At 32.6% G+C, this 24,071-nt stretch overlaps 1 protein-coding gene across 6 annotated transcripts in view; it reads right to left on the bottom strand.

Moving 5' to 3' along the window:
• Positions 1-4,315: 4,315 nt before the first annotated feature.
• The window catches only part of LOC134264196 (carcinoembryonic antigen-related cell adhesion molecule 5-like), a 42,556-nt gene continuing 22,800 nt past the window's right edge, over positions 4,316-24,071 (bottom strand). Inside the window, exons 1-12 of one of the 6 annotated variants that reach the window (XM_062746488.1) lie at positions 20,477-20,723; positions 18,279-18,515; positions 14,276-14,578; positions 13,672-13,953; positions 13,129-13,419; positions 12,055-12,339; positions 10,816-11,118; positions 9,743-10,033; positions 9,113-9,277; positions 8,779-8,898; positions 6,872-7,038; positions 4,316-5,515 (exon numbers count right to left, since the gene is read on the bottom strand). In XM_062746488.1, coding sequence (XP_062602472.1) covers positions 5,345-5,515; positions 6,872-7,038; positions 8,779-8,898; positions 9,113-9,277; positions 9,743-10,033; positions 10,816-11,118; positions 12,055-12,339; positions 13,129-13,419; positions 13,672-13,953; positions 14,276-14,578; positions 18,279-18,515; positions 20,477-20,534 — 2,673 coding nt within the window. In that variant the 5' untranslated portion in view covers positions 20,535-20,723 and the 3' untranslated portion in view covers positions 4,316-5,344. Of the gene's footprint in view, positions 5,516-6,871; positions 7,039-8,778; positions 8,899-9,112; positions 9,278-9,742; positions 10,034-10,815; positions 11,119-12,054; positions 12,340-13,128; positions 13,420-13,671; positions 13,954-14,275; positions 14,579-18,278; positions 18,516-20,476; positions 20,724-24,071 lie in introns of those variants that run through there. The other 5 variants (XM_062746489.1, XM_062746484.1, XM_062746485.1 and 2 more) reach the window with 5 other exon arrangements.

The raw sequence follows: 24,071 nt of genomic DNA, 5'->3' as shown, positions 1-24,071 counted from the left end.
CTTAATTAAAAATCCAGCAGTTATTAGACCCTGATAATCAGTTATCGATAATACTAGTATTCGTTTTTTTTCCTATTACCTTTTTTCGTCATAAGCATAGTTGTTCGAGTTTTGTAAAATATAGAAGCAGTTAGTTTGCACAGGTACTTGTGGACTAGACCCCCCACCCCGGATATTCAGCTCCAGCCGGTGCTTATTTGACATTTTTTTCACAATTTATATTTGGCACACCTATTCAACATGTTTGCTATAGGAACAAATCGTCGAAATAATCGCTTCATAAAAAAAACCCACTACACATTATAAGAGAGAAGGTAAGCAACTTCGGTTTGTTTATGTTGTACCCCCACTGGTCTTTCTGGGTTTAAAAACATGTATTTATTTCATTTTCACCTAAAATGTCGGTCCACACTGTCTCTACATATATTTCTGTTTTAGTCAATGCTATCGAATTGACTCTGCATCTCGTAAGAATCCACAAACAGCATTCCAGTTAGAATGTTGAAATTCCCTTAGGTAAAAGCAACGGAAGTGCATAGAGAATGTTTCACTTATTACGATAACGTCCGAGAGAGTTTTGCCTGACGTAATAATCACCCTTGGGTGTTATCATAGATAATAGTCACTTCCGTTGCGTTTACCTAAACGTAAACAAACAGAAGTTGCTTACCTTCTCTCTTATAATGTATAGTGGGGTATTTTTTGTGGAGCGACTTTTTTGGGGTTTTCACGATTTGTTTCTATTGCAAACATCATGAACATGTTGAATAAGTGTACTAAATATAAATTGTGAAAAAAATGTCAAATAAGCCCCGGGGTTGAATATCAGGTGGGGGGGGGGGGGGGTCCTGTCCACAAGTACCTGTGTTAGTTTGTAAAATGATTCTTGAATATGCTTATCCAGTAAAATAATTTCACCATTTATTAATTTTATTCACAATCCCGCAAACACTTCACTGATTATTTGCATAAGTAACAAAAATTGGGAATCAGCTGACTCCAGATCAGGTCACGTGATTGGACAAAATGGCCGCTAAAGACAGGGAAAAGTGGTGATGTCGTTTGAAATTAGGTGACTGCTGACCATATTACGCAGATGACCGCTAAACAGAGCTACTTTATATATGAAATTTCATTGGGAGGAAATAAAATGACCGCACGGGACAAGTGACCGCTGGATAGAGGTGACCGCTGACAAGTTTGAGGACTTCTGTTATATTTATACATATGATATACAATAAATCTAATTCAATAAATTCTAATGTATATGACCAACATGTATCAGCTTTTTGGGTTATATTCAGTTTTATTAAGATGGAAGTAGCATCGCTATTCTCTCTTATCTCCGGTCCTATACAATAAAGATCTGAAAGTGACAGCCAAGAAAAGGGCGATGAAATGGACCTAAGGAGGGAGGACTTTTATTTAGGGAGAGAACGTTTTGAATTGGAGGAGGAAAGAAAACAAAGAATGGAAATGGACAAACAACACAATTCAATGTTTTTAAGCTGTAAAAGATTCTTTTTGAAACTGTCAGATCATATGATTTATGACATCATTTTTGTTTCTGTTTAATCTATTAGGAGCGTACCAGTATGTACTTGTTCCATTCTATCATGTTCACATCTTTTTATCTTAAGTATTTCATACCGTCTCTTCTTCCGTGTCTGTTGCTGCTCTTATAGATAAATATATTTGGCTTCAATTTGTTAGTTTCCGTTTAAGAAATTTCTACATTAAGATTTCTTCAAGTGGCTCCCTTCCGCAACTTTTTAAGAACGGAAAACATATATTTAAGATATTTAGATAAATTAAATTTGTGTTTTAACAATTTTCCATTTTATAATTTTTATCTTCCTTTCTTAGTATAAAATATCCCCTTTATATTGAATCATTTCAATTTAAGTTGATTTTACTTTGTTAATGATAAAGAACAGTTTTCAAGCTCAAAACCCTTTTCACTGGGGGTATATAAAGTCGACATCTGAGTTGGAAATACTTTTTTTCAATTGATTATACGTCGTCGATATATCTAAATGTAAAAGTGAAGGTTATTACGAGTGTTTTCTTTTGCTATGTAGAAGTGATTTAATATTTTCTGCTTTTTAGTGAAAACATATCAGCTAATAGAGAAGAAAAAAATAGTACCCATCGAAACTACAATAATTTGAAAGGAAACCTCATGGAGGAAAATAAATGTTGTCAATGAGAAACTAGAACATCCTTTTATTATATATACACTTCGTAGTACAATGTATCTGTGTTTACCATTGGATGGATTATTAACAAAGTAATTTTCCTGACTACCGAGGTGTGAATATTCCAGTGCTCCAAGTTTATTGAAGAAGAATTTTTTTCCACCGCACTATCAGGCTAACAAAATGGCACAACAAAAACAAAGATTTTGATTGAGTTAAAATCCGTAAAAAGTACGATAACTCCTCCAAGAAAACCACACTTTGCATTTACGCAATGAAAGGTTACATACTAATTGCGTCTGCAATAAAGGCGCATATACGTCGCTTGGTTATGGAGATTATCCGACGGTGTAAAATTTAACAAATTTCTCATAATAGCATAAATTGAATTAACTGTGATAATATTGTTTACTGTAGGATTTTAAAAAATATTTTATGAAGAATTATTGCATAGATTGAAAATAAAATCGTTATTTTGCCATCATAAACATTTACTATTGACAAAAAAATTATATTAAAGCTTCTGATTGATATATTGGAACTTTTGAAAAATTCATATCTGACAAAAAATTTCCTTTGGTGATGCTAAACAATCTCTATGTTTTTGCTTCAATAATTTTCGAGAACATTTGACATAACCTTTGAACCTTTAAAGTTAGGTACTGTATATTTTACTCCACTAATTAAGTTCTTTCAAATGACACCATGGTCAATGACATAGACTTATATGCTAAAAATGCCAATTTGAACCTTCGGTAAATCTTTTCAATCATGAGAGATATAAAATTTATATTTTATATGCATACTCCACTAATTAAGTTCGTTCATATGACACCATAATCAATGAAATAGTGGTCTTTACTGTGACCTATGTGCTATAAATAACTTTTTTAAACTTTGTCGCCAACGAGTGCATTGTGTCTCACAAACAAGTATTGTTTTCAGTCTACTTATTTTTTTCTTAAATTACGAGGGCCGTTCAAAAATTACGCGGACTTGCTGCACAGAAAAAAATATTTGACGAACATAATCGGGCAAAATGTCGCACATACTATAAAAAAATATTTACTTATATGGTCTACAAAATTTCATATCAAAATGTTGTAAATTGGTATCAATTTTTAGTGATTCTTCAGGACATATCATTAAGTCACGGAGCAGCAATATCTTCGACGTCACAGACATCATAAAAAAATATGCGATTGAGCTTTCATTTTCTCAACATTTTCCCAAGAGTACCTGTACAGTTTGAGTTATCTTATCTACTCAACATCCAAACACCATTTTTTGGCAAGCTTTAAATCTATTAAACAAGTAAAGAATATTCTTTTTTTGTTTTAAAACCAAAAAACTTCAGGTATTTATGAAATATAGTGTGATATTGTCACAGTGTATATTGTAACAGTCCTGATCAAGTTTTCGTCGATAATCTTCTTCCCGTCCTCCATTTTTCAGAGGTCTAATGGTCTAAAATTCCTATTTGCTATTTGTGGACGAATGTCACGAATACCCTAGTTTACTACATGTTTTATTATGCACATTTGGATCTATGTTGGAGATATCTCGAGCATTACACATAATTTAACTAAAGTGTGGTGCGCCGTCATTTCACGAGACGTCATTTTCACAGTCGTTTTCACGGGAATCGCATAAAAGGAAAATCACTTTATTTCTGTTAGTACTTCAAATATCACGCCAGAAATCCAAATACACAATAACAGAACAAATTAAAGATACATTTGAGAAAATTGTCGAAAAATATTGCGAATTATAGAAAATAAATAAGTTAAATTTTGAATTCCAAATGCTTTTGCTTCAGATTTTTTGTCGTGCTCCGTACCTCTCCATCAGCGATATCAATATACCGATAATTTTAGTAGAATGTTTTTAAAATACAGGAATTTTGCCCAAAATTTATTGAAATCTTTGAGATACATATTTCTGTGAAATTTCATAACTCTATGACGTCTGTAAGAGTAAATAATAGCACAGTCCGCGTAATTTTTGAACGGCCCTCGTAGAATACATTGTGACTTTTGTTTTGTTCTTGAGGGTTTACAAACACTTATAGAGATTTACTTTTGATTCTTTCCCTCATTAATAGAAACACATTTCAAAACTTTATGATAAACAGTATATTTGTTTGTGATATGAACATTATTCTCTTTCAACAAGGAACATGTACAATACAAAAAAATCCTCATAGAATTCCTCTTTAAAATTATAAAAATGATAAAACAAATATATGGTTTAATCTGTGAAAGAAATAGCTTAGAACATTCAAACATAAGGGAAGGTTTCTTTCTCTTTCTCTCGAAATGATAAATGTCCATGCTGCTTTTGCAACAAAATAATCAATGACTCACAACTCTCTCTCTCTCTCTCTCTCTCTCTCTCTCTCTCTCTCTCTCTCTCTCTCTCTCTCTCTCTCTCTCTCTCTCTCTCTCTCTCTCTCTCTCTCTCTCTCTCTCTCTCTCTCTCTCTCTCTCTCTCTCTCTCTCTCTCACTCACTCTCTCATAAAACACACACATTGGTATAAATTTATGCAATTTGAAGAAATGATTGATGTAAACACAGCTTTAAAAAATATCAATGACGTGAAAGGGAAGACACTTTGATTATTATTAGTTGAAATAAAACACATAGACATATCTATAACAAAATGATATGATTAAGAATGATATGAAAAAAGATTCAAAGGAATAAAGAATTATAAAATTGATTGATGATCCAGACAGTGCTTCTATGTAAAACAGTTACTTGTTAGTAAGTCTCATATAGAATAGTTGAATCGAATTAATGACTGAAGTCTTTGTGTTAGATTTTCAATTACTTATGACATAACATTTTTTTTAAGTAGATACTTAAAGTATGGAATATTAAATGTACTATCGATGACAGGTCTCTGCTTTACTAATAGGGTAGGTCTAAGTGAACAAATCGTTGTTGTTGGATATGACAAACATGTTTAAATTTATGAACTTGATAATAATCTTCCAGGAGAAATTTTAATAACAACATATAGGTCTTCTTTATTTAAAAAAATACCGACATTTTAAAAAATTGAATAATTTCATTTAGATAAAAAAAAAATACTTTTATACCGTATGTTTGTAAAAAATTGAGTATCAAAAATGAATCTCTATCAATTTTCTTTATCTTCTTCTTCCTGCATAGGTGGCGCTTTCTTGGAGAAATCCATGAACGTGTACTCCGTTCTCTCTTCTTCTCCATGTATGACTGGTCTCCCTTTTGTGTCTGAACTAGGGGGCTTATTTGCAAAATCAACATCGATGTATATTAGTCCATCCTGATTCTGTAAAAATTCATAGCAGATAGCTGAATTATTTTAAATTTAATTGTGTACGAAAAAATCATTAAAACAGTCTTCTTTGTATAGAAGCGAAGCTCTCTATCATTGTTTTAAAACTCTGATACATTTTTGCAGATGCCACATACTACATTACTATTAAAACACAATAAAATTTCTCGGACATTTGTCGAACAAAAGCATGTGTCTTCATTTGTCTGCAAACTTATTTTAACGATCTTTCACAAAGTAAAATTCTATAAAATGACAATGATTAGTTGTTACCTTGTTCTTAATATCAGAAGTCTCTGAAAAATCTTTATCCGCTTACAAAAGAATTAGACAGGTTTTTATCATTCAAATTTCTTAACTCTTTACAAATTACTGAATTGTTATGCAACATACACTTTATGTAAACGTCATAGAAATATGACATAACCATTTCCCTGCAAGCACTTCATAGCATGGTACAAGTTTCTTTAAAGTTTAGCGTAAATAATATTATGACGAAATATTGTAATAAGAAAATGGCTTTTCTTAGTTCATGACATTTAAGTAAGTATCAAAAAGAAGGAATTTGGCAATATATTAGGGAATAACTATCTTCTAATTTGGAATTTGCGACCGTTTATGCTGATTTAACGATCGCAAACTGACTTTTACTTTTACTTGCGACGTCACGGAACATTGTGGTTTTATGATGATCTACTATGACGTCGCAATTAAAAGCTTCCACTCACGTTAATGCTCGTTTTACTGCTTCAAACAAAGCACATTAGCCAATCAACAGGTGTTTTACAAACCTACTGCATTAGAAATGAAGAATAAATGAAACTTTTAATTTGCGTGAAAATGCGTGATTGCGGGGAAAAGGTATATGCTAGATTTTGCATTAGAAATAGGAAATGAAATATATGTTCAAAATGCGTGACTGTGGGTAAGGGGTTAACGTTAAACTATATGATGTATATTTCTATGACATGTTCGATCTTCTAACAGGTATTTTTCAATGATTTAGATAGGAGCACAAGGTATGTGACCGGTCGACAGAGGATGCTCACTCCTCTGTGGCACCTAATCTTACCTATGATGTTTTGGAATTCCGTGTTTGCTCTGCTCCTATTTTGTAACATTAAAGAAATTTGGAGCTCGAATAATGTTTGTTATCTTCACGTATTTCATTTTAAATCTGTTACAATTGTGTCTAACTACTTGCATTTTTACCACCATCTTTATTTCTCTAACTACTTGACCTCTGACCACTGTCCTTGTCTCTAACCACTTGACCTCTGACCCCTGTCCTTGTCTCTATCTACTTGAATTCTTAACCCTGTACCTATCTGTAACTGTGTCTACTCTTACCACCGTCCTGGTGTCCACGTTTCCGTACGTCGCCCCCTCTTCCTCCTCGTCCTCCTGCCGTGACGTCTTCTCTTCCTTTTTCTTTTTCTTTCTGTTTTCTTTCTTTGGGTTTGAATTGGTTAGTAATTTGGCATCCTCTGTGTTAGAGTACAGGTTTTCGCGTTCATCTACAAATATGTTTTAAGCAACCAACTTTTGTTTCAAAGTCTTTTTCGTTTCCAATGTAGATTTTAAAGCGACATGTGCAAAGTAAAAGAATAAGGTGTCACAATTTAATTTCTGTAAAATGGGCTCATTGTCAGAAAGTTAATATTTCAAAATTTTACTTGCTTCAAATAAATTGAAAACATTATAGGATTAAACGTTCTTTTTTCAGAATTTATCGATGTGTAAACTCTGCCTTTTTGCTCATAAACTGAATAAAAGTGCGAAGCACTTTTATGTAAAGTTTGTGAGAAAAAAGGCAGAGTTTACACATCGATAAATTCTGAAAAAAGAACGTTTAATTCTTATAATTCCAATTACAATTTTTTTTTGAATTATTAAAATTATTTCCATTTGAGGCCGCCATATAATCCGTTATTTTGTACGGCGTATGAATACTTTAACACCGCAAAGAAACATATACAAGATGAATATCGATAAAATCCAACTTAGATTGTCAAAACAATCAACAAATAAACTTATAAAACCCATTGAATGTTGTTTTGCTCTGGTTCGTTCAAAGATTTAGGGAGAATATGGGATCTGTAGGATGTAAACATATGCATTTGATGCTGAAAAAGGCAAGAGTCTGAGGTACGTTTCTTTTCCCTATCACATCGATACCAACTGAGCTGATATTGAACGTCGAGAAAATGACAGCATGAATTTTTTAAAATTCACACTCGTGATCCGACAGTACATGAGTGACATAAACATAATATTCCCGTCTGACAGTCCTGTTTATCTCATTTTCATTCATTCATTTTTTATTTCAAGTTTCTTGTAGCCTAATCATAATTTATAGCTAAAACGGACTAGTAGGCCTATCTGTTTTCATTGTTTTTACAACAGTCAAGAAAGTAGTTCTGATTGAAGAATTCATCGATGTGTAAACTTTTTCTTGAATTTGTTTTCGTCCAATCAAAACACAGGGAATCAATAAATAAAATTAAGATTGGAATTATTGAAACGTAATGTTCTTTTTATACGTTTTCTTGATTGCAATTTACAACATTTGACCGATGTTTTTTGACAGAGGTCATTGTTTACAAGCTTCTTTGCTTAAACATGATATGTTTCTTATGAAAGTAAAAAGCCTATCTTAGGTATAAAAGATCAAAGAATGTATGATCTTCTAATAGGTAATTTATTTCATCTCTGAATTACCTGTGATGTTAAGTTTCGCCCTATTCATAGTCATTATTAATTTTTGTTTTTAATGGAATTATTTTTCCTCTTTCATCAATTTTAACAATCTTAGGCTTATTTTCCAAAGGACTTCTCTGCTAATAGTCAGAGGGAACTATATTATAATGACTTTAACTGCGTGAAATTTTATGAAGTATATGACATAAACCTCTTCAAATCTTTTAAAGGTGCTTCACGAAATTTGCAATAGTGAAACGTTTAGTGCACGTCCTCAAGGGATTGAAAAAATCTTCAAATTCATTTTTTGGAGTTAAACCTGATATAAACGCATTAAAAAAAATCCTTTCTTATTTTTTATTCGTTTGCCTTTTAGATGATATTTCATCACTTTTCTTTATTAAATGATCATCTTCTTTTGATGAAGATGTTTCTATTTTCAATTTTTAAAAAATCCGAGGACTCAAAAAATGTGGATGAGAAAAATCCAAAAGTTCTTCCAAAAAAAGAAAAAGAAGAAGGAAAAAGACGGGGACAGAAAGAAAAAGACAACGAACCATTTGTATCCTTGATGACGTCACTCTTCACTACGTCAGCCTGTTGTTTGTTTTTCATCAGGAGACTCTTGTCAACAGCAGCGTACACGACATCCGGTTGAGTATTGTCTGGTTCTGCGGCTGAAAAATAAAGTAACAAACATTATTGATGGGGATTAGAAAAGTATACCTATCTTTGAGCTAATTCTACTGCTCAACTAAAAACCTAAAGATGTGATTATTTCCTGGAAACAATAAGGTTTTTTAAATTGTGAGGTTTTTTTTACATGTTTAGAAAACACAACAAAGTTATGAAACCCTAAAGTCATGCTGCTAAACAATATATATTGCTTACGTTTACTCAATCGTTTTTCGTTTTTCTCTATTTGCTCGGCTGATTTCTTTTTTAGTAAAAACATGGCGACTATTATAGCCAGGACAACAATGATGACAAAAATAGCCACAGAAGCACCAATCACAATTGTCGTATCATCTGACTGAGCCGAAGGGCTGGATAAAGCTGAAAATGTAGACATATTTCTCTTTCATTACTCTAGTATGAATGACCGTATTGTTGTACAAGAAAGAATATCAAGCAACATTAAAATAATGTCTTCGTAAAACACTGATGCCCCTGTATGGCAGCTTATGGCGAAGGTTAAACTTCTGTCAAAAAATTACAGTTAAACCATTTCAGCATTGAGAGTTTTTTAAAAAATATATATATCATACGAAAGGTTTCGAGAAATGTCTCCTGTGATAGTTCTAGCATAGACCACACATAAGCTATTTTTTGGCAGACAAAAGAGAAAGAGACAGAGCAAAACTACTAGTCTCTGAATCTTGATTGCAGACGTATGATAATTGTTAATATGTATTTGAATATATTTTTCATACAAATAATGCTCTTTTCTGTTCCCAAGGAAAGAATTTTTAAAACACAGTGAGTTGCATACAAATATTGTTTTACGAGAGAGTTAATTACCTCGCACTGTGACCTTTACTTCAGCAGGCTTTGAGGAACAGCTGATTCTGTTACAACTCTCCAACCGGAACCAGTATTCTTGTCCTGTTTTTAACAGTCCAGGGTCAAAGAATCCAACTTCTCCTTCCCCCGGGTCTGTTAAATTTTTGATAACTCTCCAGTTGGACCCCTCCTTACCATACAAGGTAAAGACTTGGTCTGGTCCGCCATTAAAGTTTGATATCCAAGTAAGATTGACGTAGCCAGAGGCGTAGGAATATCCGGTGAAGTTTAAAGGTGGCTGAGGTTTATCTTACAAATAAAAAAAGTGAAAGTGTAAAAGGTATTATAGTCATTATTCAAGATGATGTCTGGATAATTTCAGTTGTGATATACATTATTTAAGGTTGATGTCTCACAATAAAATGATAAAATATGTCTAAAAAATGAAAAGCATGAATAAATTTTGTGTTTCGTATAATCGCCAAATGACAGAAAAATGGAATTATTGATATTAGATATTTTAGATTTAAGGAAAATATAAAATAAAAAGATATTATAAAGGGTTAATATGAATCTTAACAGAGAATTTTTTACAGGTAAAATGTATCTGCTTCAGGTTGTTACATGTATCTAGGGAATAAAAGATTGCCTATCTATTTTTAAAATTTAAATAATGAAAGCCTAAAAAAGGGTGAATCGGGCTTGATATAAGGTACACTGAAGAGAAATCGCATTTAACATGTAAACTGCCTTTTCAATGAAAAACGAGGAAAATCCAATACAAATACGGGATTTTTTTTTTCATTTCAGACAAAGGAAATTTAATATAGGCCTATTGCCGACGGTTGCTACATCTTAGAAGATTATCATTACTTTTATTTTAAAATTATAGAAATGGATATAGTTTTTAAGGATTCCTATAAAAGTGTTTCATTCGATGAAAATGCTTTTTAACTGAATAATGTCACTAAGCTGAAAAGTACGTAAAAAGTAAGTTTATATTATTTTCGGCATTAATATGAATCTAGCATTAAAAAGATTATTTTTAAAAGTCAATTAGTAGATTAAACTTTATATTTTAAAAGTCCAACCTTCGGCATTAATTGTAATCTCAATGATCTTTTTTTCTTTGTACATCAGTGAGTAGTTTCCGAATGCTCTCTGATCAGGAATGGGAATACTGCTTCTGATCATTTGTTTGTATATTAAGGTATCTCTTTGTAAATCTACATCGGTCGATATAGACGTCGCTGACGGACCTGACCACGTGATCTCTGTTAAAGATATTGGGGGATTTGCAACCACTGGCACATCCACAGGAACATTAACATCCGGGCCACTCATTGAGCCATAGTTGGTTTTGACTACAGTTGTCAAATCAATGCGAGGGTCGCCTGAAATATCATGAGAAATGGAGTATGGTTAACATTTGTGAAATTAAAGCCTTTTTGAATTTTTAGAGAAATATACAGAAAATAAGTCATAGAAAAAAATAAGTATATGCAATTTATGATACACATCTTTTTAACATTTATGTCCCTCCTCTGCAGAAAACAGAAACATGTAAGTGCATATTGTTGTATTTAATACATGCACTAAGATAAAATTCTAGTCGATTTAAAGTAAACACAACTTACATGTAAAACTTATTTTGATGATATAAAGTTTTTGAGTACTTGAATAAACACCCATCTTTGAAAGTAAAAAGCCAACATATTGACACAAAAATACTTGTCATGGTATGGGAAAATTGGCAGACCTGATTCCTCTATAACGCATTTCAAATAACTTAAAATGATATTTTAATCATGAATACATATATACATACAGTATACAGGGTTTTTTTCGCCCGCTTTATTTCGCCCTTTAAATCTTGCAAACAGTTTTGCCCAGTTTTAAATTCGCCCAATTATATTTTCATTAAAGAAATTAAACTTTAATTTTTGAATTCGCCCCGTTTTAAATTCGCCCAACCAAGGCTAGGGCGAAAGGGACGAAAATAAAACGGGGGCGAAAATTTCCCTGTATACAGTATTATTAAACGGCAATTGAAAAGAAATGGAATGGAGTTGATGTTTTTAAACTTCAGAATTCAAATTGATACGAAATAAAGAAAATTATGTTTATTTTGCTTATTCGCTGCGTTTAATGATCTGACACATAAAGAAATTGTTATTTATTGAAACTAATATGATTATTTTAACATTTATATACAAGTTACACAAATATTGAAATCTTATCTTTTATTCATATGCCATAAATTGAATCTCTACTTTGTCAACTTTGTAATAAATATTTTGAATGTGTGCAAAATCGGAAAGTATACCTACAAAGAACATTGATAAGGAATGATTGATTTTTTCTTTCAAACTCTGAAGAGCTTCCCTCGCAGCTGTAGGTGCTTGTGTCAGAGCACACTGCTTCCCTTCTCAGTGTGTGGTTTATCCAGGTACTAGTACGTTGCACCAAGATCTTGTTACCAGTGACTTCTTTTAGGATGGTATCTGGAATCGGATTTCCCTCCATGTTACATGCCAAAAGTAGAGGAGATCCTTCATCAAGGGTTAGGGAATTTTTAAGAATGCCATTAATATATACCTTTGGATCCGATAAATCTAATGAAAATAATTTTTGAAAATTAGGTATTTGTAAAAAAAAAAAAAAAAAAAAACAATCAAACAAAAAGCAAAAACAAAAAAAACAGTATTTCCAGTTAACAATGCCGCAACAGAAGAAAAAATGTTAAGAGTATAATTTCACCCTAACTCTAATCATTCTGTGGCGAAATCAAGCATGCAAACCTGTTTGAAACCTGTCACATGAAAGGAATGTAATAGAATTCTATGCACGGTTAATACGGAATGTTTTCTGTAATACCCAGAACAAACTGGCTTTCTTAATAATTTTGATAAACAGACATCTGACCTACCCAATGCCTGTTGAAATTTGAAATGTTACATATTTTAACCAAAGTCTATAACTAGCACGCACTTTAGATCCTTTTCTTCATTTATTGTTCTTTCTTTCAAAATTGTATATGTGTATTAAGGACAGGAATCATAAATATTACAATACACAGTATGAAATTACTCAATGTAGAAACGAAATATAGAGGAAAGAACACATTTACAAAATTAATTTACCCTCATCGATGACATATTTATATAATCTTTACATAACATTATAGTGACACTGTACGAGATATTAGGTATCTAATTTTCAGACATGTTCTTTAATATTATAGAAAAGAAAACTGTGTTTAAACCATGCTATAGCGGAACTGAACACAACTTAATTTCGGTTCATTTCGGTACTGCAGGGGTGTCTTTTTATTGATTTCTTCCGTCCGTTGTTATTTTTTAGTGTATCAAATATTTTGAGACAATGCTTTAAAACAGTCTTACACTGTATGTTCAGTTTGATGGATGATGTTTCTTTGCCTTCGGTGCCGTTTACTACACATCGAATCAATGCCATACTATTTCTATTCGCTGTTAGCTCTGGTACAGTAACTGAAGACGGCCCAAGTGGTGTAACGTCTCTAAAACCCCCTGAGGGATCTCTGAGTTTCCACTGCACGTTACAAGGTGGGTTACAGTCAGCTGAACAGGTGTATGGACCAAATGTTTCCCCGTCATGAACACTTTGTCCGTCAGTTGGTGGCACGGGGGTTACAAGTACAGTTTCTGGACCATCTGTAAAATAAAACAAAAGGTAGTTTCCAAAAACTTCTCATGTCTCATCTTGACCAGTATTTTGCAATAAATGTCATTTTCGTTAATCTTTTTCGCGTTCACTGCTTTAAGAACCAAGTTTATATACTTTTTGAGTTGTCTAATTACTCAGCAGAATTTTTATAGCATTTTTATAATATGTCATGTTAGTTTATCTTACGCATATTTAATTTTGATCTTCCTCAACAAAATATGCTATAAATTATTACTTACATAAAGGATTAATCTGAATTTCCTCACTTCTCTCTGATTCTAGGGTTTCCTTTGCCTGACAAATGTATCTGTTGTATTTAACATCTTTGGTGACAGTAAAGCTGTAGGTCTCTCTAACCTCCCCATTTATCCTGGTGTTGTTGACAAACCATGAATACGTTAATGGCGGAAACTTCTTGTAATAGGACGGGGCAGACGTAGATCTACTTTCACATTTCAGGTCGGCATATCTTCTAACTTGAATGTTTAGATTTCCAGATATAATAGGCTTAACTGGTATCCCTAAATTGATTGTAAATAAAGAGTTGATGAATTAGAAAGGAACTTAACAGATAAAGTGTCTCTTTTAGGAGTTTATATACCTTTTTTGTAAAAATATATGTGATGTTTTAGTTTGTACGAATAGTTCTCTGAAAAAAAGTCTAAAACTTTCATTTGATATGTTTTGAGTCAACATATTACACGAACGCAAAAGTTTGAATTTGATACATACAGCAGTTTAAAGAGAAAACGTAATTAGTAGTTTATTGCTTACATTCAAATTCCCTCTTTGGTGTGTAAACATAAGTCAGAAAAGTTATGAAGATTCTATTAAAAAAATTACCAGATACAAGAAGTACAGTTCCTCCATCTTTCGACCAAGCATCCGCCTCCGAGGTACCTCCTAGGTAATATCCGGCATCTTGCAGCGCTATATTCTTCACCTCAAACTGTATATCAACAGAATCAAGGGGTCGGGTGTGATAAACATACTTTTCAGTTGACGGGTCACTATCCCCTATCTGCATTATCTGTGTTACCGAACCGTTATATGCATGAAAAATGAGGTAAAGTCCAGTTTTGGGAAAATAATCTGCAGTCCATGAAATATTTCTTGATTCTCCAATCTTAGACTCTTGTGTATTAACTGGAATAAAAAATTTAATAATTCAACAATTAAATCGATATAATTAAAAATGAATAATCTTTAGATAAGTAATATATTTTCTTCTTCATGTGTTAGAAACTACGCAGCGCATGATAAACTATAATCATCATGCCTCATATAATCGCTCTGATATTCTCAGACCATAAAATTTTTTGGTCAAATCTGGAAGCATATGGATTTTTTTTTCTGATAATACAGGCATGTAGTATCGTTTTTAAACAAGAGGGGATATTGTCCAAATTCGATAATCCTTTTTCGTAGGAAAAGTGGTAAAGGAAGGCTCCAATTTCCACTCAAGTAATTAATTTTATTATGCTACAACGAAATTAAGGGTACAATTAAGATCATTCATTTCGCAGTTAATTTGTTACTTGCTCGCGAAAAAAACATATACGTTGTAAATGTTGGAAAGGTGAAATGCAAAAATAAAAATAAATAAAATTGTGAAGAATTAGTTTACCATTGTAAAAGTTTATGTGTAAAAGACCCCTTTCTCTTCCTCTTAATGTCTGTATTAATAATCAAAACCTCTCATAGTGTACTGTCATCGTGCATACTACACGTAAGGAAATACCAAGAGATGTATAAAATTAATGTACATTTTTAAATTGTGACTAATGAAGTACTGTCCTAAATGTGGGATTCTGGACTGTTAATTTAAATACTGTAGACGAACCTTTATCCAAGGGTCATAATTCCGTCAAAATCTCAGTTTCTGTTTAATCTGCTGTATAAATATATTAAGTACACTTGGACAAATTTCCCCGGAAAATTAAATGTGACCGCGTACACCCCGTGTATATTCATTCACACATGCTGCGTTTGGAATTTCCATGTAAATCACTTGGAATTTTTCATTTGGAATTTCCGAGTCACTACTCGGAGCATTGGAACAAATATCCAAATGGTTCCAAATCACTTCCTAGTTGCTTCCAAATGACTTCTAAACGCAATTCAACAACATGAACATATAATTGCAAAGTTTCAATTGCTTACATTTAAACATCTTATCTAGATAACAAACAACAAGCGATTTGAAAATATATTCAAATAAAAATTAAAAACACTATTCTTTTGGCATTATTTAAGAAATTTATTTTATTTAATGTATTCAGAAAAGACAAACCTCCCTGGTTAACTACCATCCCGTTAAACTGTTTTATGAATTTAAAATATCCACTGATATATTAAAAATAAAAAACAAATAACAATTAAAGTCAATACCGTAATCAAAACGACGTTCTTTTCTTGAATGTTAATATCACGCCATCTGTATATTTAGCTCAAACTTCTATATAACATATTCAATTTGAGAATGTAAAGGAGAGAACAACGTTTGAAAAAGACTGCATTGAAGTTTTGGTCTACTTGCATTAATTCCCGGGTACTTGAGACCATGGTAACTACGCAAACTTAATTAACTTTTCTGCGTAAGCGCACAATAGGGAGGAAGAAGTATTTAGCCATATTTTCAAAATCGGGCATACTGAAAAAGTTTTTACTTTTTGCTCAATAAAAATAGAATTTTTAGGATATGAAACCTGAAATTTTCAGAAACCCAATACTTTAAGGAATTTAACAAAATTAACACGTGCACATGTCATGCATGATGAATGGGAAAGGAGAGTTCTGCATAACCTATCGCTCTAACAAGGAATTAGAAGGCATCCCTCAGGTCATCTCTCACATTGAATGATATAAGAAGATATCCCTCACTATAGATAGAGAATTGAGGGATGCCTGATAACTCGAAAAATGTTACAGATATCCTTTAAATACTACACCCCTCAACGTGATGATGCAACTCCGATGCTTCAACCGCCAGATTTAAAATATCCACGAGAGAGAGCCCGAGACAAAACCTCGATCAGCTGATATCATAACATCTGCTCATTAAATATAAAGACTATAGATTGATCTTTGCACTTCCAAATGGTTCCCAAAAAATTTTAAAATGAGTTCAGATTTTTCAAAACAAAAAAACTTCCGAATGCCTTAGGAGCACTTAGATTTCCAAATGCTCCCAAATACTTTTAAGTTATTCCAAGTGACTTCCGAATGAAAATTGACGGGGAAGTGGAACCTCGATGCACGGGATAGTGTGAATAGATACCTTGCGGAAAGAAGTTCTTCTACAGTATTCGTTGATGGGGTATTCCAAATCATAATGTATATCATACAAATCTCAAACATTAAATAGGTTCAAAATATATATACTGAAAGGAAAATGAAACGCAGGGTAGCATAATGTTCGAGAAAAATTGACTACAAGACCAAAAATTACGAAAATTGTTCAGAAGAGAAATTTATTTACTGTGCATCATAATCAGTATTCAGAATTACCCAACCGTAAAATTTATGACGTCTCATAGGGTAAACGCTAAAAAGCCCAAAACACGTTCAATATGATAACGACGAGTTTGTCAACAAATCTTGTTGCTTTATTTGATGCATATGAGGTATGCACATCGTTTTTTAATATTTAGAGACATTATGAATTTCTTGCAATCTTAGCACAGTTTACGGAAGTTCAATGGGGTCTTGTTTTCGAATTGCCTAATTAATGAAAAAGGCAACTACAGTTTACTAACCAGTTTCTTGTAAAAAAAAAATTTCCCCTATAAAACTTGTGACCCGTTGTCAGAGAGGGTCTGGAATGGTTTTCAATCAACCGTGACAATGACTTTAACGCGAAACAGAGTCATGTTACAAGCAGGTTATTCGTCCTGTCATCTCTTAAATCGCCACCTTACTACCACAAAAATAGCCATTTAAGACCGCGGAACATTAACTGGCAAAATTGGAAATATACAGCTTACGTCATTTCTATCTGTTACAATCAAAACATTCAGTGATAGACAACGAAATGGGCGGGTACAATTCGACGCGGACGTTTGGAAAACATAGGATTGAAATTGCAGATCGAAATTCATTTTCAATCCACCTCAGCTGTTTCAAAGCAAAGAGTGAATGTATGATCCAAAAATCAACTATATTTCAACTCCCAAAACATATTAATTGTTTGAAGTTCACATTAATATTAGTTTTAGCCTATTATTTTAAGAACGCGAAATATCATACAAGACAAAGATTATTTTTCAGGAGATATTTGATTCTACAAGGGGGGGGGGGGTAAAAATTGTCGAGTCAGGTCATGCCTTAACATGACAATATATTTTAATTCTAGGATTATAAGAGTGCATGAGTTTTATACTTATTCTCACTGAAAACTGTTGGACAACAGTTACTTCATTTAAAAATCGTTCAAGCCCCCCCCCCTCCCCCCCCCCCCACCACCACCACCACCAAGACAATGTTATACATATATTTATGAAACAGAAATGTAATATTTGTCCCTTAAATATTTATACATTTAAAACACTGGACAAAGAAAAATTCAAACTGCACCAAAGTTGAAACTATTTGTCTTCTGGGTCAATCAGTAAAATGAGCCCTCTAACATAGCTGAGGTGGATTAAAAATGAATTTCGATCTGCAATTTCAATCCCATGTTTTCCAAACGTCCGCGTCGAATTGTACCCGCCCATTTCATTGTCTATCACTGAATGTTTTGATTGTAACAGATAGAAATGACGTAAGCTGTATATTTCCAATTTTGCCAGTTAATGTTCCGCGGTCTTAATAATTTCTTTAGTGCATGAATGTATATTCTTCTTACCGTTGAATGTCTTGCTGTAGTCTTCATACTTTGGCTGTGTGTACTCCCGTACCATGATAGTTACGCTTTTGTATAGTGTAACATCTTCCACTGTGTACTGGTCATCATTAACCGATATCCAACCACTGGGTTGAGAATCCTTAATGATTGTTATATCATTGCTGGTTGTTGATACAGTGCTCCATGTGAATATCAGATTTCCATTCATAAATTTTGTGGATATTTCAAACGTTTGTCCTAAAATAATCAAATATCAAAATTATTGATTTTGATGTTTCATTGTTGAAAATTTCACTCTTTTGCATAAAGGAGGAGCATAAACGTTATCGACAAAATAATGCTGAAAACATTTCAAGGAAATATGAATTTACGTAACTTCAAATTATTCTAGACAAAGACATTAGAAAATTAAACCAATTTTCAACATGAGATTTATAAGCTTAGGCTCATAGGATATAAAAAGAAATTCAGAATCTGATTATGATAATAATAACTGGGGGTTCGTGGACAACAGCGCTCCCCTACGCGACTTTGCTCCTGCTGTTCTTCAGATTCCCTTTATGTTACTTTGAATCCAGACCGCATTAAACTACCCATAATGAGGTATTTTTAAGGTATCCGATCCATAAAAGGACATAATTTTCTAACATTAAATATCCATCCTATATTAAATACTCGGAAGCTAATTCAATGCAGTTTAGAGTAGAAAAGAAATAACCAGGAAAATTTTTTAAAAATATAATTACCTTAGCAGTAATTTATTAATTAAGAATGAATTGGGGTCTATGGGGAAAAGCAATTTTTCAAAAATACATATTTAAATACTATGAATATAAAAAAATGCCATGGTGAAAAGATGCATATAATAATTAAGAATAGAAAAAAAATTAAAATTAATATAATTTTTCACCAGATATTTTTTTTTTTAATTGAATTTTATTGATTAAAAGCAAAAGGAGATACTAGTAACTCTTTAATGACGGGTCTAGGTAAAAATTTATAACACTTTCCACTCTTACAGATTGAGACTAAAACATGAAGATTATGTCTACATATACCGAGTATTCAGCCAATATATATCTGTTATGCCTTCAAATTCATTGAATCTGATTTACAGTTTTCATCTAAACTTCCACGCTCTGTTTTTATATACGTTTTACATTTTCTAGCCCACTGGTTCATGAGAAAAAGTTTTGTTTAAAGAAGTTTTTCTATATTTTATTAATGTAAAACTTTGACTTCCTATTATGACAAACCCCTATCATCACTCACAAACCAAACCGTTGTTCTGGGCCTCTTCTTAAACATGAGAAGCCAACCTTAAGACTTAAGTCGGAAGCCATTTGGGCTTCGGAACCAGGGGTAGTGGCTGGGAGACTTAGCCCCCCCCCCTATTTTTACCATGATGAACATAATAAACTGCTAACATAAAATAATCGGGACTTACCCTTTTTCGTTGGTTTAACCACTTTCAATTTAACACCCCATTTTTAATTTGCTTCCGACGCTAATGTGAAAGATAATTGTTACGTGTAACTTTTTATAGATGATTCCACAAATTGATTGGAAAGAAAAGAAATTGGGATAAGAGCCACCTATCAAGTCGTCCCTAAAGATGTATATCCGAGGCACAGGCGAGGGAAGTAGTTGCTGTCGCGGGAGGGATGAGATAAACTTAAATATTTTGTCCGAATAGTCATTAAATAGGTGTTTTATTATACCGAAGTCGAATTACTTTCTGTTCGTAATAACCTATACATCACAATCCGGAAAAGAATAGAAGCAATTCCGAGATAAAAGGGGAGAGAAACAGAAAGCTGTCGGTGTATAGATTTATGACTATTTCACAACTTGAAAAGAGGACAAAAACTTTTTCACTGTACGGACTATTCAGAAAAAGTATGTTTATTCACCATACTTAAAAGAAATAAATAGGTATTATACGCGTCTATATATGTATTCATGGTATTTATATGTGTATGAATTATTGCTATATACTCAAAACTACATCTCCACTATTGAAAAACAAGTATTATTCAATGTTGATACATATTGTATTTTGTAATCCACGCCTCTGGAAATATAAACGCTTATGTATTTATTTTCTCCTCTTTGCTAAAAACTGTTTTTGATCCATGCCATTAGTATATAAATTCGATATAAACCAGTGTACTAAATTTTGTTACATTGTTTCTTACCTTGAACAAAGCATAAGGATCCAGCAAGTACTAGGCATAGAAGCATGAATTCAGCCATGTGTATATACTTAAGGCATCATAACAAACTGAAAATTATCTACAGCATTACGTTTTGGGTTGACCCCAGTACACATTAACTTTCTGACAATGGTTCAAAATTTTATGACAATGAAACTTCCTTCCTCCTTATCTTGTAAAATAATTACGGTGTCAACACAGAGTCACAAAGGGGAAGAGAATTAAAAAGTTTTAATTTCTGTGTAGTGAGCTGTAAAGTAAGAAGTGACTTCCTGTGAACACGTGATTGATGTTGAGTGTTTGATACAGCAATATATTGAAGTGTCATCAGACGGGTTTCGTTAAATGTAGTACTTATTTATGTCGCACCTCTCTCTCTCTCTCTCTCTCTCTCTCTCTCTCTCTCTCTGAGTGAATGAGAGTTAACTATGTGGATAATACTTTTCTCTCTGTTAATATAAACTGTTGACTGAGTATTTGAAGAAAAAAGTATTAATTAAGGAAAGTGAATATTCATTTAGTTATGCATAATTTTATTGTTCAAATGAAGTAGAATTATAATTGATTGAATTACATAAGTATGTAAAAAAGTTAACAAAAGTATTGTTTACCAATTCTGTAATTATTTTATATCCTTAAAAGTTTATACTTTACTGGAAAAAAAAAATCACACTTCCTAGTGAAAGCCTCTCCAAACCACATGGACCCATAAACCTTACTATCTGTTACGAGTACACATTTCCTTTAATATCTCTGGCCAATTAACTTTGTCAGTAAGACGAGCGAACAACAAATCATTCAAATCTCATATAAGTACATAAGAGAAATCAAATTTTCATGAACATAAAACATGAACATTTCAAATCATGCATTTAAAAACAAAAGTGAATGAAAAACAAGCATCTTTGTACAAGATTATCCGATTATGTGCCACATTTTTCCCGATTATGTCGTCAAATATTTTTTCTGCATGTGCAACAAGTCCGTGGAATTTTTGAACGACTCGTATATTTAACACAAATCATGTTGAAGAGATTATTTGCCACTATTTTTGCTAAAAGAAGTTTTTTTTAAATGCTTTAGAATTTATAATTACTTGGTAATAAATAAAAATCGGACATTGCAATTAGTTATTATTATTATTCATATATTTTTTGACTGTTTGAGGCCCGTTAGTGCCGAAAACTGTCTGATAATTTTACATATAGAATAGTATAAGGCATATATCTTACTTAAAACATTGCCCTTTAAATGTCAAAAGGTTACCTGGAGGAGTTCGATAATAACACAATGGGAGTTCAAGCATCCATTGTTTGAACCCGTCTGATAAGTAGATAAAAGAAATGAGTGAACGGTAAAAAAGTGAGTGAACTCTTGTTTCATTAATTTCATTCATTCAATGGCAGTCGTTTCGTTAAGCAGGACAGGGGTACGGTGGTGAAAGATTTTGCCATCACCATGGCAAGTAAAATGCGGATTTTTACTTAGCTGAATTTTTAGCTTAGATAATGGAAATTCTCAGGTTTTGAAAGTAAGGCCATCGGAAACAAACATAAAAAGAGATTGCAGAATCTTTTTTCAGAAATGGATTTAAATTTGCTTATTCAAAGCGCTGAATCAAAAACTCTTTTAAAGAGTGAAAATTAATGTTGTGGAAGGTTTTCTTTTCATGGATTTTCTATTTTGTATTGTGATCAACTTAATTTCCTTTCGTTTGGTTTCCCTGAATTTTTTCCTCACATATTTATTGGGGGTTTCTGGCCATATCTAATCTTAATTTCACTCTTCTTTTTGTTTTTTAAACACCGTCCGATTTTGTTATCATTGCCGTCCGATAATATATTATCAGACTGGTAATTACTATTATCGGACGGCTATAGGTAAATTTTTAGACTGCAAGAACAAAGGCTTGACGTCACAGCAATGTTTTAAACAGTATTACATCATTTAAGTGTTAACACTGATTGTGATTATACGCAAGCACTAGACGCTTTGAAGTAGTATACGTGTTCCACTTAGAGAAGCATTGTGTATATGTATCAGTTCATGTCGCACTAAATTATTTAAAAATCAGGCGCGGATCCAGAAATTTTTTCCAGGGGGGGGGGGGGGGGTTTACCTCAGTAAAAAAAAAATCCAATCCAAGAAATTTCTTGACAACCAAAAAAAAAAAACGTATACTCGCTCAAACGTCAAAAACCTATTTCATGGGAGGGGGGGGGGGTTAGTGGTGACTTCTATTCCCTCAAATCTTTCACTAGTCATACCCATTTCACACATATTCGCGTTTACCACGGGGGTCCTCGTTTTCAAAGGGGGGTCCATGGTAACTATTTTCTTGTCTTAGTGTATACATTTATTAACCTGGTAAATTCCAGGTTGGGGGGGTCCTGACCCCCGACCCCCTCCAGATCCGCGCATGCAAATAGAATTAACATTCTTGAGTTATATATTGTATTCTGTTATCCGTTCACCTACAATAATTTATATAATGAATAAAAATCAATAAGGTTTAATTGCCTTTTTCCCTGTGTTATTTTTTTTGTTAAGAGTATTGTCAGGTATGAAGAGGAATTTATTCTCCTAATTTGCCGCATAAGATACATGTGCATGTTAATACTAATATATAGTATTTCTTTCTAGTCATGGATGTGCATAAATCTTGAAACATTTTTATCCTTAGTTAATTAAATTATTAAGATGTGTGCTTACAATTTGTCATTCATTTGACTTGTTTCGAATTAATGACCAACAATATTCCTTTATTTAAAGATGGAACGAGGAAACCATTGTTCTACTTTTCGAAACTTGATAATGACCAGACAATGTATATTATCGTGGAGAATTTTGGTGTCAAGAGTTCGTCTAAAAATTCTTCATTTGTAAAGGAAATTTGATCATTTGGTTGAAATTGAATTTTGATCCTGGGTGAAGACAACAACTCAGATCTCTCTCTCTCTCTCTCTCTCTCTCTCTCTCTCTCTCTCTCTCTCTCTGTTAAATTAACTCTCGAGCTCCCTCTTTATAATTCCTTTTATCCTCTTATTAAAAAAAAAAAAAAAAAAACAATAAAAGCGGAAAAAGAAAAAAACCCATTGGCCAGTTATAGCAATATCGTTAAATTTAATTGAAGACAACAAAAGGATGTACACCGTAATGTTTATTAACGGTTTGAAAAACGCTTATTTACAGATACAACTATTTTATGACGTTTTTTCTCCATATGCAAAAGACGCAAAATATATAGGTGAAAAACGCAACAGTTATAGCTATACATATATAAAAAACACAATTCTATTTCTTGTTCCTTACATATCAATACTCTTTTTATGCAGGAAATTGGTAATTTTCCGTGATTGGACGAGGGTCAAATATGAGAATGATCTCTGCTGCAAATCTTTCTTCCGTTTCAAACTCATTATCTTAACAGTTTTTTTCCGCGAATGTACATTTTATGTATACTATTTTCGTATTTCCTGGTAAAAATTCTATTTTAACCCTTCCTAATTCTTATTAATTTTCCCTCAGAACAATTTATTTATCAGTCATTATTTTCAAATAAAATTCAAGCGTGATA

The sequence above is a fragment of the Saccostrea cucullata genome, unplaced genomic scaffold (genome assembly GCF_032062105.1).
Source record: "Saccostrea cucullata isolate Sc308-1 unplaced genomic scaffold, CSIRO_AGI_Scuc_v1 ctg4182, whole genome shotgun sequence".
In the NCBI taxonomy this organism is placed as follows: domain Eukaryota; kingdom Metazoa; phylum Mollusca; class Bivalvia; order Ostreida; family Ostreidae; genus Saccostrea; species Saccostrea cuccullata.
This window is presented reverse-complemented; position numbering and strand designations above follow the sequence as displayed.